At 44.7% G+C, this 14,747-nt stretch overlaps 1 protein-coding gene across 1 annotated transcript in view; it reads left to right on the forward strand.

Moving 5' to 3' along the window:
- Nucleotides 1-14,747, forward strand: part of LOC135050927 (transient receptor potential cation channel subfamily M member 2-like) — a 307,254-nt gene that overhangs the window by 108,130 nt on the left and 184,377 nt on the right. Inside the window, exons 6-7 of the mRNA XM_063957173.1 lie at nucleotides 6,450-6,782; nucleotides 8,465-8,587. Coding sequence (XP_063813243.1) covers nucleotides 6,450-6,782; nucleotides 8,465-8,587 — 456 coding nt within the window. The remainder of the gene's footprint in view (nucleotides 1-6,449; nucleotides 6,783-8,464; nucleotides 8,588-14,747) is intronic.

Below are 14,747 nucleotides of genomic sequence, written 5' to 3' on the forward strand. Positions count from 1 at the left end.
GCCCATGCTTCCCGTTTTGCCGGACATACAGGTATCCAAAAAACCCTGGAGTTTATCTCTAGGTCCTATTGGTGGCCAACTCTGAAAAAGGACGTCTTGGAGTTTATTGCATCTTGCCCAAAGTGTGCTCAACATAAGGTATCCCGCCAGTCGCCTGCGGGGCAACTGGTTCCACTATCTGTTCCCCGTCGACCTTGGACCCATTTGTCGATGGATTTTATTACAGATTTACCCATGTGCAACAAGTTCAATACCATCTGGGTGGTAGTTGACCGGTTCACCAAGATGGCACACTTCATTCCTCTCACCGGTCTTCCGTCAGCTTCCAAGTTGGCTCAAGTATTCATACAAGAGATCTTCCGACTCCACGGTCTTCCTGAAGAAATTATCTCAGATCGAGGAGTTCAATTCACAGCCAAATTCTGGCGAAGTTTATGTCAAGTCCTCCAAGTCAAGCTAAAGTTTTCCACGGCTTACCATCCTCAGACCAATGGTCAAACCGAGAGGGTGAATCAGGACTTGGAGGCCTTCCTCCGCATCTATGTGTCCTCCTCTCAAGATGACTGGGTTCAATTACTTCCCTGGGCCGAGTTCTGTCATAACAACCAGTATCATTCTTCATCTGCTTCAACACCATTCTTCACTAACTTTGGATTCCACCCTAAAGTCCCTGAGTTCCAACCGCTTCCAGCAACTTCTGTTCCCGCAGTGGATATCACCTTGCATCAGTTTGCCAATATCTGGAAGAGCGTACGATCAGCTCTGCTCAAGGCATCGTTCAGGTACAAGAAGTTTGCGGATAAGAAGCGTCGAGCAGTTCCTGCTCTCAAGGTGGGTGATCGGGTATGGTTATCCACGAAGAATTTGAGGTTAAGAGTTCCCAGTATGAAGTTTGCACCTCGCTATATCGGTCCTTTCAAGATTGAACAAGTCATCAATCCTGTTGCTTACAGACTTCAGTTGCCTCCCTTCTTAAAAATACCCAGGACATTCCATGTTTCCCTGTTGAAACCGCTGATCTTGAATCGGTTTCATTCCTCACTTCCTCCAACTCCGAAAGTCCAAACTCAACGAGGCGTTGAGTATGAAGTAGCCAAGATCCTGGACTCACGTCACCGTTATGGTCAACTACAATATCTTATTGACTGGAAGGGTTATGGCCCTGAGGAACGTTCATGGACCAATGCTTCTGATGTCCATGCTCCTGCCTTGGTCCGGAGATTCCATTCCAAGTTTCCTCAAAAGCCAAAGAAGTGTCCTGGGGCCACTCCTAAAGGGGGGAGTGCTGTCACGATCCGGGTATCTGGACGCCATTTCTTACCCATCAGATGCCTCCTAAGGCTGGCTCAGCGCTCCAGGACCGGATCCCATCTGTTATCCTGATGTTTACATTCCTGTATCCTCTCCTGTCACTCTGAGACGCTGTCACAGTAAACGCCATATTACACCTGGCATGGCGTCTCCCGCGGCCTCCGCCGCCGTCCCTGAGCTTCTGCATGCAGAGTGTCTGAGTGGCGATTACGTCAGCCGCGGCCTCCGCTGTGTTCGCGTGGTTGGATGTGCACCTGTCAGCTTGGCGCCTCCTGTCTCCGGTGGCCGGCGCCGCCATTACTGTTTTCATTACCACATGGATTACAAACCAAACTTCCCTCCAAGTGTCTGCATGGGCGCAGCCATCTTGGATTCTGTCAGCTGATCATTTCCACCAATCTGTACTCAGTATTGATAATCTGCATAATTGCCTAGCCAATCCCTTCCTTGCTGCAGGTATAAATACACTGTGCCTGAGCAAGGAAGGCGTCAGTGCTTTGGTTGTCAAACCTAGTTCCTGTTTGTCTCTCTCCTGTGATTGTCTTCCAGGTTCCAGCTCCTGTCTCAAGACTTCCATCATAGAGACCCGCACCAGCATTCCACCTGCGGTGTAGCCTGACTCTCCGATCCATTGTGGATTCATCTGTTTCCAGCTACAACATTACCTGCTTCCAGCCCAGCTTCCAGCAGAGTACAGCTTCTCTTAAAGGGCCGGTGTCCTTTCTACAGTTTACCACTCTCCACCGGTATTATTATTTCTCCGCTCTCAAACTCTACATTTCATTCATATTGCATCGTGCTCAAGCTTCATTTATTATTTGACTGGTTCCAGCCAGTATCCACTCCGTGCCAACATCTGTCTGGTTCCAACCAGAACCCACAGCAGCTATTTTATTTACAGCAGTCCAGCTTTCCCTGGAACACCAGCTGGTACGATCCTGGGCTTTCTTCATTGCTACAGTCAGGCCTGGTAAGGACTTTCCAACTCGCAGATAATAAGAACTGTCTCATACTACCAGAGCTCTGTGGCCCCTGCCACCCTGTAGTACCCAGGAACTGTATTATTTCTCTGCTGATTTTATGTTTCTTTTACTGCTACTGTGATGCATGGAGTTTGTCATAAATAAACATCATTGACTTTTATTCAAGTTGTCGTGGTCACGCCTTCGGGCGGTTCTTCTTCATGTTACTTACATGTCCAGGGGTCTGATACAACCTCCCAGGTTCCGGTACATCTCAGCCCCTACAACTGAGGCTGCCTCCCGTCAGCTCAGGCCCTCAGTTGTGACACAATGCTTTTCACTGACACAGAAGCGTCCTCATACAATGCTTGGCCCTGACACAGATATGTCCTCATATAAAGCTTGACCGTGATACAGAAGGGTCTTCATATAGTGCTTGGCCCTGATACAGAAGTATACTCAACTGATGCTTGGCCCTGACACATAAGTGTCCTCATACAATGCTTGTCCCTGATACAGAATTGTCCTAATACAATGCTTGCCCCTGACACAGAAGTGTTTTCATACAATGCTTGGCCCTGACTCAGAAGTGTCCTCATACAATAATTTGCCCTGACACAGAAGTGTCCTCATACAATGATTAGTCTTGATACAGAAGTATACTCATATGATGCTTAGCCCTGACACAGAAGCATTCCCTTACAATGCTTGGATCTGTCACAGAAGTGTCCTCATACTATGCTTGGCCTTGACAAAGAAGCGACCTCATACAATGCTTGGATGTGATACAGAATTGTCCTCATAGAATGCTTGGCCCTGATACAGAAGCGTCTTCATACAATGCTTGTCCCTGACACAGAAGTGTCCTAATACAATGCTTGGCCTTGACACAGAAGTGTCCTCATACAATGCTTGGCCCTGATACAGAAGTTTCCTCATACAATGCTTGGCCCTAATACAGAAGTGTCCTCATACAAAGCTTTCCTCTGACACAGTAATGTACTAATACAAATATTGGCCCTGACACTGAAGTGTCCTCATACAAAGTTTGGTACTGATGTAAATGAGTCCTCATAGAATGCTTGGCCATGATACAGAAGAATCCTTATCCAATGCTTGGCTCTGACACAGCAGTGTTCTCATACATTGCTTGGCCGTGATACAGATGCGTCCTCGTAGAATGCTTGGCCCTGATACAGAAGTGTCCTCATACAATGCTTGGCCTTGATACGGAAGTGTCCTCATACAATGCTTGGACCTGACACAGAAGTGTCCTCATACAATGCTTGGCCCTGACACAGAAGTGTCCTAATACAAATCTTGGCCTTGACACAGAGGTGTCCTCATACAATGCTTGGACCTGATACAGATGTTTCCTCATACAATGCTTGGCACTAATACAGAAGTGTCATCATACAAAGCTTCCCCTGACACAGTAGTGTCCTAATACAAAGCTTGGCCCCGACAAAGAAGTGTCCTCATACAATGTTTGGAATGGATACAGAAGAATCCTTATCCAATGCTTAGCCCTGACACAGAAGTGTCCTCATACAATGCTTGGACCTGACACAGAAGTGTCCTCATACAATGCTTGGACCTGACACAGAAGTGTCCTCATACAATGTTTGGAATGGATACAGAAGAATCCTTATCCAATGCTTAGCCCTGACACAGAAGTGTCCTCATACAATGCTTGGAACTGACACAGAAGTGTCCTCATACAATGCTTGGCCTTATACAGAAGTGTCCCCATACAATGCTTGGCCCTGACACAGAAGTGTCCTCATACACTTGTCCTTTTAGTGCCATGTGTTTCAAGACTCATGGTGTGACACCATGGTCTACCATAGGTAACAATTTCCGATCTTTTGTACTTTTTACTGAATTTAGCATCTTATTTGTATACAGAGTGGCTGAATGTGTTATGCTGGTGTACAGATTAAGTAAAGCACTGAGTGGCATGTGTGTGGTATGGCCACTTGTGTCTTTTGTAGTATTACCCTGGTTAGTATCTGAGTCTTACACAGCAGCTGCATGCAATGTCTGCACCAGTGTCCAGGGTACATTGTACTTTTATCACAATAGTGATGCCAATAAAAGTGCATGCAAGACACATGGGCATCTTACTCTCAAAGGTCCTCATTCAGAGATCAATGCAGATCTGCCTCCATCTCCTCACAGCTGGGTGCCGCCCATCACAGGGCAAGGTCACTCAGTGTGTGTGACAGGCTGCTTCCCGATGCGTCCGCAATTAGATTGCAGATGCATCAAACTAAAGTTGACACCTGGTGGTCGGCTGCCATTTTTTTAAGTATAGAAACATAGAATGTGACGGCAGATAAGAACCACTTGGCCTATCCAGTCTGCCCCTTTAAACGGTGTGGACGCATGTGAAGACACGCAACCACCCCAAAATGGTCATATCACTCCCCTGTTCGGTAACAGCCCCCCAACGTCACGTCACCAACCCACGAACGGCCGCTGTTGTCATTCATTTTGCAGCCGCAGGAGAAGGGTCACGAACGCATACTGTGAACATTGCGTGCATGCAAACCACCCGAATGCAGGTGCTGCGTACAGACGCGCAGTTGCGTCTGGGTCTGAATGACCCAAAAGTCTTTGGCACACCGCTACCTTATTTGAGGAAAGCTGTACGTGGACACATCTGCAGCTGACACCATCATTTGATAGAATCACATGGGCCCCAGAGAAGCTGAGTCTGCGCCTGGAAGCTGCCAGATAGCATAAGCCGGGTCCCGGCATCTGACTTATATTATATAGCCCTGAAAGAACACTAGAAATTCCCACAATAAGAATCAACATTGAATTTTAGGTATTGGGGCTTTGCTGTAAAACTCCAGAAATATGCTGTATCACATTCTAAAACTTTTAGGCCAACCGTGCTTCTTCGGTGGAACAGCGCTTTAGTTCGCAGTCCCTTTTCCTGGCCCCTCCAGGTGACCGGCTGCATTAATGAGCTCAGGTGAAAATACTTCATTTAGGGAACAAGGGGGTCATTCAGACCTGATCGCTAGGGTGCGTTTTTTACAGCCCTGCGATCAGATAGCCACCGCCTACAGGGGGAGGGGTAAAAGTGTGTGCAGGTGTGCGATCGCATGTGTAGCAGAACTGCACAAACATCAGTTTGTGCGGTCTCTGCTCAGCCCAGGAATTACTTAGCCGCTGCGATGGATTCCTGGTGAACGGGGCTGGAGCTGACGTCAGACACCCTCCCTACAAACGCCTGAGCCCGCCTGCATTTTTCTGGACCCTCCTGCAAAACGTTCAGTTGCCACCCACAAACGGCCTCTTCCTGTCAATATCATTGCAATTGACTGTGCGATAATTTTTTTCGCACCATCCCGTCGCTAGGCACCGATGCCCGGTGCAGTGATCTGAAGCGCCGGCGCATTGCGGTGCATATGCGTGCGCAGTTCAGAGTGCTATAAAAATAAAATAATAATTATTATTATTACTTTTGAACAGGAGGGATGTCTTTTGTTATAAAATCTATAGGTTTTTTTTTTTGCCTCCTCCCTTCCAGAATCACAGGAGTAGAATCAGATGAGTTTTAACAGAGGAGGGGGCCCCCTGAGCAGACCCCCTCCGCTCCCCTGCGCAGTAGGCTTTAGCGTTGTGCCAGAAATCTACTGCACATGAGCAAGTCTCCGGAAACATGGCGCCAGCCATGTTTTGGAGACTAATTTTACTACAGCGCATGCGCAGCGGCCATTTTGGCTGTGATATTTGCCACCGATGCAGAACCCGGTGCAGGACTCTGGAAAGGTACGTATTAAAACATGGGTGCAATGTTTGCAGTGTGGGGCCCCCTGGACCCAGGGGCCCCATGTGTAACAGGACACAATGCACCCATTATAGAAACACCAATGACTAGAACATCCAGGGCGCATCCTCTTTGTACATACCATGTTAGTGAGCAATACTAGTGTGTTCTAGTTATCACAGCACTTTGTACATACCATGTTAGTGAGTAATACTAGTGTGTTCTAGCTATACAGCACGTTGTAAAAGATTGTTTTTTGTTGCCTCCACCCTTCCAGATTCCCGGGTCTAGAACATCCAGGGTGCATCCTCTTTGTACATACCATGTTAGTGAGTAATACTAGTGTGTTCTAGTTATCGCAGCACGTTGTAATAGATTGTTTTCTGTTGCAGCCCGCTGATCTTTACCCCAGTCTAATGGTGTCATTGATTGAAGATAAACCTGCCTTTGTCCACCTCTTTCTGGATCATGGAGTGTGTCTCTCGGAGTTCCTCACCACAGAAAGGCTCCTATGCTTGTACAATAACACCGACCCGTCCAATCTGATTCATATAAAATTACAGAGACTGGCCACTGCTGAAGGATCGAGTGACATTGCTCAATCCACCATTGGACTACATCATGTGTCCAGTTTCCTGCAAGGGCTTCTGGGACAGTATATTGAGCCACTTTACCCAGGTGCACCATATCGTCGCACATGGAGCCTGTTTCATGAAAACATGAGAGTAAGTGTAACAGGATGGATGTAACAGGCAGGGTGTAACAGGTTGGGTGTAACAGGCTGGGTGTAACAGGCTGGGTGTAACAGGCTGGGTGCAACAGGCTGAGTGCAACAGGCTGAGTGTAACAAGCTGGATGTAACAGGCTGAGTGTAACAAGCTGGGTGTAACAGGCTGAGTGTAACAAGTTGGGTGTAACAAGCTGGGTGTAACAGGCTGAGTGTAACAAGCTGGGTGTAACAGGATGAGTGTAACAAGTTGGGTGTAACAAGCTGGGTGTAACAGGCTGAGTGTAACAGGCTGAGTGTAACAGGCTGAGTGTAACAAGCTGGGTGTAACAGGATGAGTGTAACAAGTTGGGTGTAACAAGCTGAGTGTAACAAGCTGGGTGTAATAGGATGAGTGTAACAAGTTGGGTGCGACAGGCTGTGTTTAACAGGCTGAGTGCAACAGGATGAGTGTAACAAGCTGGGTGTAACAGGCTGAGTGTAACAAGCTGATTATAACAGGCTGAGTGCAACAGGCTGGGTGCAACAAGCTGGGTGTAACAGGCTGATTATAACAGGCGGGGTGTAACAGACTGAGAGTAACATACTGGGTGTAACAGGCTGTGTGTAACAAGATGATTGTAACAAACTGAGAGTAACAGGCTGGGTGTAAAAGGCTGTGTATAACAAGCTGCGTATAACAGGCTGGGGTGCAATAGGCTGGGTGCAACAGTCTGAGTGTAACAGGCTGGGTGTAAGAGGCTGGAAGTAGCAGGCTGGGTGTTACAGGCCGTTTGTAACAGGATGAGTGTAACCGGCTGGGTGTAAAAGGCTTGGTGCAACAGGCGTTGTGTAACAGGCTTAGTGTAACAGACTGGGAATAACAGGTATGGTGTATAAGGCTAGAAGTAGCGGGCTGGGTGTTACATGATGAGTGGAACAGGCTGGATGTAGCTGGCTGGGTGTATGAGGTTAGAAGTAACAGGCTGGGTGTAAAAGGAAGAGTGTAGCTGGCTGGGTGTAAGATGCTGGAAGTAGCAGGCTGGGTGTTACAGGCAGAGTGTAACGAGCTGGGTGTAACAGGCAGAGTGAAATGGGCTGGGTGTAACAGGGCGGGTGTAACAGGATGAGTGTATCTGGCTGGGTGTAAGAGGATGGAAGTAGCAGGCTGGGTGTAACAGGCAGAGTGTAACGAGCTGGGTGTAACAGGCAGAGTGTAAGAGGCTGGAAGTAGCAGGCTGGGTGGTTACAGGCTAGGTATAACTGGCTGGGTGTAACTGGCTGGGTATAACAGGCTGGAAGTAGCAGGCTGGGTGTAACAGGCAGAGTGAAATGGACTGGGTGTAACTGACTGGGTGTAGGAGGCTGGAAGTAGCAGGCTGGATGTTACAGGCTGAGTGTGTACAGTAGTTAGAGGAAGACACTCATGGTGATACTTCTGAGCAGAGGTAAGTGTGCATGATTACTGGGATCCCATGATTATGGCACTAGAAGGTCTTCTCCACGTGTTACTACACCATGCACAGAAGGTACGGAGAGTAGATACATTGGATAACAGTCCTTGGTGGGAACGGCTGTAAAAGGGCCAGGCCAGGAATAATACAATTTCTGCTGAACAGGGAGAAGCCGCTAAGAAGAAGATTCATGTAAGGTATTGCTGCTTCATTTCAGTGACTGTCACCTATTATTTTACATTCTCAGATGAATGACATAGTGGACGTAATGAATGGAGACCCAAAACATCTGAAATACCCCGTACGTGATCTTCTCATCTGGTGCATTGTCCAGCATCGTGCAGAACTTTCAGAGATCTTCTGGAACCTGGTACTAAGATCTCCAATTCCTCCTGCTTACCTGCACAAAATACACGCTCACGTCACAGATATGTTACACATGACAGAAAAGGGAATCACACTGGTACGTCCCATCTATACTCCACGCCTATAGCTACTGAGTACTCCCCACCACTCCACTCTACATCACACCTATACTCCACGCCTATAGCTACTGAGTACTCCCCACCACTCCACTCTACATCACACCTGTTGATTTATGGAATCTTATATAACATATATTTATTATATCATATATTGATATAATGGTTTATGTATTTTATATCTGCAAATATATTATAATAGGCTTACAAATAGGTGGGCTCATAACAAAAGGGGTGATGTTTAGTACTGGTCCAATCACACAATATGTAATGCGTGGACGTTCCTATTTTCATACCTGTGATTGGCTCAGATTAAAGGAGCTATATCTCTACTGTCCAGGAAATATTTCCAGGCAAAGCCTAAATATACTTTACAGAGATATATAATCCTGGCTCATTGAACATATAAGTACTATACTTTGACTACAAGTCAGTTGTCCCAACTTGCAGAGCCTTATATAATATATGCAGATTTCATGTATAACTTTAGTGATTCCGAAAATGAGTTCAAGACTTGGAATACCAGCTCTATTTTGTCTAGTACATTTATTATAGGTGATACAAATTACAAGATAAGATAACACAATGATAATAAATCTTATAATTTATCTAAACTTCCTTAACCATGGTACATACATAAAACACAAACAGTTTTACAAACTTAAACAATTAATACACATACTATACACTTGCAAGAATATGTGAGGGCATAATTCATAGCTACCGTCTTAGGATCCTGACTCCCTCTGGACTTTGTTCCTTCCTCCTCTCCTTCTAACTCTCTATCTATCAGACTGCCCCTTATATCCTATATTCTACCAATTCAAAACTAGTATATGCCCACAGTTTCCAATGGAGTACATAATTATAGGTTTTGACAGATTCCAAAGTGTAATAAAACGTTCTCTGCTAACTCCGTCCCACGGTGGTGAGCATGTAGAGAATTTTGGGATCATAAAGTTTGGTATTCCTTTATCCATCAGAGATCTACCTTTGTATGGATGTGTAAACGATCTATTTCGCCTAGGCCCTAGGGTGTTAGCATAAATGATTGTGACCTGTTTATAGTGCGTTTGATCCTATATTATCATTGCCTCTGGCCAGCAGTATAACTGGACAATAGGCCAGCTGGTTGATGTACTCTCTAAAGGTATGAAGATCTTTGATTGTGAATTCCAATGTACCCTGTTCATACCAGTAACTGTTTGCATATTATGAGACCTGAGCTAGGTGACCTATTGACTTTATCCACCAAGTTATGATTATTTATTTGCTGTGTGTGAATAAAGTATACAGTATACATATATCTACATATCATGTAAACTTTGATTTAATTGTACTTGGTATAGCGCAGATCAGACGTTAATCCTTTGATTAATACAGATATGAATAATGGCATGGAAGGGATGAATTTGTGTAATGCTTAATGTATTGTGTATTCTGGCTATATGGTTTACACAGGGAAAACCTGTCTCTTACATAATGACCCATAATCTTGCAGTAAAACACACAGAAATACATGCTACTAAATTCTCAAAACATAAGACTAATACATTCAAACCTATTTAAGTTATACCTTACAATAATATATATATACACACACTCTTAACTGGTTAAAATCATATTGGGTAATAAATCATATTATTTAATTTACATAATTTGTTCTAACTTTGGTACCTACTAAATTATATTGTTATGTAATGGCCTATATGGCAACAGTCGCCCCCTTGTGGCCGTGAGAATTGATGATGATGGCCACACATACATTAACATAATAATTGCTTATATCTTGCATCTACCAGTTTTTCTAGCTTACTGCGTTCCTGCCTTATAAGGCGCTTAAGCCACAATATCAGTGAAATTAAAATGATTAGCAAGATTGTTTGACCGATCAGCAAGCCCTTTAAACCAATCTCCAGCCAGGTGTTTGTCATGGTTATTTCAAAATCTCCATCATGCAGTAATTTATTTAGTGTGGCCTCTGCCTTCTCAACCATGTTATTAATTTGAACTATGTGTGTGTCTTTCCTATCCAGGAGTTTCTGTAAATCTAAGGTTAAACTATCTATGTGTATGTTGAACACAGGTATATATTCTCCAAGGTTTGAGATTTCTGGTTCACTATCTATATTTATGTCCTCTTCATAAACGGGGATTGGGGTGATAACCGTCTGACCAATGGTGGTATACTCATGTGGGCTAAAGCAGAAATTTGGGTTTGGCACTGGACATGACTTTTCCCCATACAAGAACTCTCCGTGATTTGTGACTATGCAGTACTGTCCATTCATGTTGTATGTAACCTTCACCGCTGGAGTTCTCCATTTTGTTAGCTGCACTGGACAAGCAATGTCTCTGGCTGTATAGCTGGTTGATGTATTTGGCTTTGCACTGTGTTCAGGTTCTCCCATATCCATATCTTTGCTGGGAATGGTGGCAAGTTCATTTATATCTGTGATTAGGGTACTTGGTTTACTTGATTCTAGGCCGCAGATTGGCGTCTCAATTTCGAAAACATTGCAGCGACACAAGTATTGGTTTCCCTTGACTGCACAGCAAGCAGTATGTGGAACTTTCCAGATGTCGTCGACTCGGACCAGTAGTTCTGGTAGGTCCAGCCGCTCTTTGTAAATGTCCTTTTCCAAATATCCAATGGAGTGAACTGTAGACAGTTTGTCAAATAAAGACTTGCTTGGGTCGAACACAGGTAGAGAAATGGTAAAGGAGACATATAGGATATCGCTGACTGCACAAGGTTGCTGCTTGTTGTAACAACGGGGTGAACCTCTATTTGGGTGGGGGTTCACAGTGCCTAAATTCCTAATTGTGGAGATGGGCAGAGGTCTGCAACCATCTCTTGGGGTATTTTCCCCATGCCCAATGTCAGATTGCGAGCAATACCAATTGGTCAGGTCATTATCTCTTAAAATGTCAGGTATTCTACCAGATTGTAGGTCTCTAATTACATGTGTGATTGCGTTGAGGACATAATTACCATATGCAGTGCATATTATTTCTTTCCCCACCTGATTTTGTCTGGCTTCTCTATTGTTCAGTTCAATGATTTCGTTTATCTTGGCTTGGGTCTCTGAAAACAATCTTGCTATATCATGCATGTTATAAACAGTAAATTTTTCTTCACTGGCCAGACCCTCAATGCCCTGCAGGACAGGCTTCAAAACATATTGCCCCTCTTTCTGCTCAAAATTGCCTATGTGTCTGCGGATGACTTCCAAATCCGCCCTATTCCAAATTGACATCCCGGAACCAAACAGTCCAGGGATGGATCCAATGATCCCATCTAAGCTTTGTAATTTCCTGGATCTAAAAATACCTTTTTGGTTAGGGGTTGCCTGTCCTGTGTATGGGTCTTGAGTTCTGCTCTGGTGAGAAGCAACAATATCTACTAGTAATGAAGCATAGAATAAAGAAACATTACTATTTACACAATAACCAAATTCTGCCATATTCCATTTTGATAGATTTAGGACTACTGGTACATGTATATATTGTACATTGTTTATCAAGGAACCAGGAATGGAGGTGGCAGTAAGGCCACTTGTGGGTCCTTCACTTGTTGGTGGGCACTCAGCTGTTTTAGTAGATGGCAGTGATTTAGCCTTTGTTGTGGTACTTGGGGGAGTAGGGTCTCTTTTCTGGGACACATTCAGTGTGATGCTCCCAGGAACATAAGTCCTCTTTACTGTGGGTGGATTCCCATACATGGGAATGGGGATGATAAAACCATATATCCAGGTTCCTGTGTCTGTAGGGTTTGCATGGCTAAGCAATAGTGATCCATTTGGAAAAACATGTATTCTACCCATGTAATGTGGTGAGTTTCCTGCGTTTCCATTATCCCAGGCTTTAATTTCTTTGTCTGCTGGGCCCCACCAGGATACCTGTTTCCCTGTTGTGCCTTGTACTGACACTGGAAGGAGGATGGATTCTCCCTCTTTACAGTGAATCGGATTGGCTTCCACTCTAATTGAAATGTTGACCTCACTGGTACACTGGATCTGGAGGCTCACCACGAAGGACAGGACCAAAGTCGGGATTCTCATTTTTCTGTAAAACCAAAACAAAACAAAATAAAATTATAAGAAAGAAAGAGAGATGCGCTACTCAGTTGACCCTTCTCCTTTGTACAGTTTAATCTGATTGGCATGTACCCATTTGTCCTGCACTTTCTTTGCATCGTTGATTCTTAATTTGTATACTGAGGGACTCAGTCTGTCCACTATTGAAAATGGTCCTCTCCATTTCTTGCCCAGACCATGGTCTGTGGGTCGGAGTTCTAGAAACATGACCCTTTCTCCAACTTCCCAACAATTTTCTCTTACACCTTTGTCAAAATAAGCCTTTGCTTTTCTCTGTGCTTTCCCTAAATGCTGTGCTGCAAACAGATGAACCTCTGTGAGTGCTTTTTGCAGTTTTGTAAGGTACTGATCCATTGACAGTCTATCAATAGTAGGGGTGTGTAGATCTATCCAAAGGTGCTCTGGCAATCTCATTTGCCTGCCTGTCATTAATTCAAAGGGGGTCAATCGGGTCGCTGATGAAGGTGTGGCCCTTATTGCCATTGCCACTAGGGGTAGCAAATTATCCCAGTTCTTACCATTTATGCCAACAAACTTTCTCAACATAGTTTTGATCTGTCTGTTGGCACGTTCCACCTGTCCAGAAGATTCAGGATGAAAAGGGACATGGAAGCTTTGTTTTATTCCCAGCATTTCCAGGCATGTTTGCATCACATTACCTGTGAAATGTGAACCTTGGTCTGATTCAACCGATGTTGGAAGGCCCCACCGTGTGAATATCTGATCAACCAGAATTTTTGCTGTGCTCAGGGCTGTGTTACTTTTAGAGGGAAAAATTTCTACCCATTTTGAAAATAGGTCAGTCACAACCAACACGTATTTGTTATTTTTAGCTGTGGCAGGCAGAGGGCCCATGTAATCAATTTGTAAGGCATTCCAGGGACCTTCCCTTCTCTGGATTCTCAGTGGAGCATTTATCTTTCTAGGTGCTGGGTTAACTTGGGCACATACCACACAGTTGTCACAGTATTGCTGTACATCTTTTACCATATCTGGCCACCAACCTATTGTTTTTAGTCTCTGCTGTGTCTTTTCTACACCCTGGTGTCCACCTGTGGGGAGGTCGTGTACAAGATATATCATTTCATTCCTGTACTCTTTTGGGACTACCCATGTTGTATCTTCCCCATTGTGGATAAGCATTTCCTTGTCCTCTGTTAGTGTTAGATTTGGTGTGTGTTTTGCCAATGTATTTCCCTCTGTTAAGTCCAACTCCTCATTCCTCAACTTTTGTATGATTTCTTTAATTTCAGGGTCCTGCATTTGGATCTCTGAAATGTCTGGTGCATTTATCATCTCTGGCCTTTTTGCCACTGCACATACAAGAGGGCACACTTTTGGCTCTGGGCTTGCTTTCGGTATCTGCCACAGCTCCCCCTCTTGTGCCCCTTGTTTGGCTAAAAGGTCAGACATTTCATTCTGTTCATGGTGTGGTGATGCAGGTGAATGCCCTTTGACTTTACAGACCCAGGGGACATGTGTTAGACTCTGTGCCAGGGAAACTATGTACTGGAGAAGGTCTGCATATTTAAGAGGGCTTCCATCAGATGAGGTATACTGATGAGTTTGCCAAAAGGGCAAAAATTCAGTAAGGGCATTACACACCCATGCTGAGTCCGAGTACAATGCGATTTCATGTTTGTGGTCTTGGAATAATTCAAGGGCATGTGCTACTGCTGCCAGCTCAGCGTACTGCGCAGACTTTACATCACAAGATCGAAAAACAGATTGTGGTGTGGTTTGGGGATGCATTATGTACAGACCAAAACCTGCATGGGGTGACCCATGTACATAAAAACATGAACCATCTGTAAAGATCTGGGTGGTTTGTTCAGGGGCTGTAGCCTCCTGTGGCATTGCTCTAAACAAATGTTTTGAATGGTCAGCTGGGAGTAAGTCACATGTGTGTGTCAGTCCCTGGTATATTAGTCCATATGCACAGGTGGAT

This window comes from Pseudophryne corroboree, chromosome 2, assembly GCF_028390025.1.
Source record: "Pseudophryne corroboree isolate aPseCor3 chromosome 2, aPseCor3.hap2, whole genome shotgun sequence".
Classification (NCBI taxonomy): Eukaryota; Metazoa; Chordata; class Amphibia; order Anura; family Myobatrachidae; genus Pseudophryne; species Pseudophryne corroboree.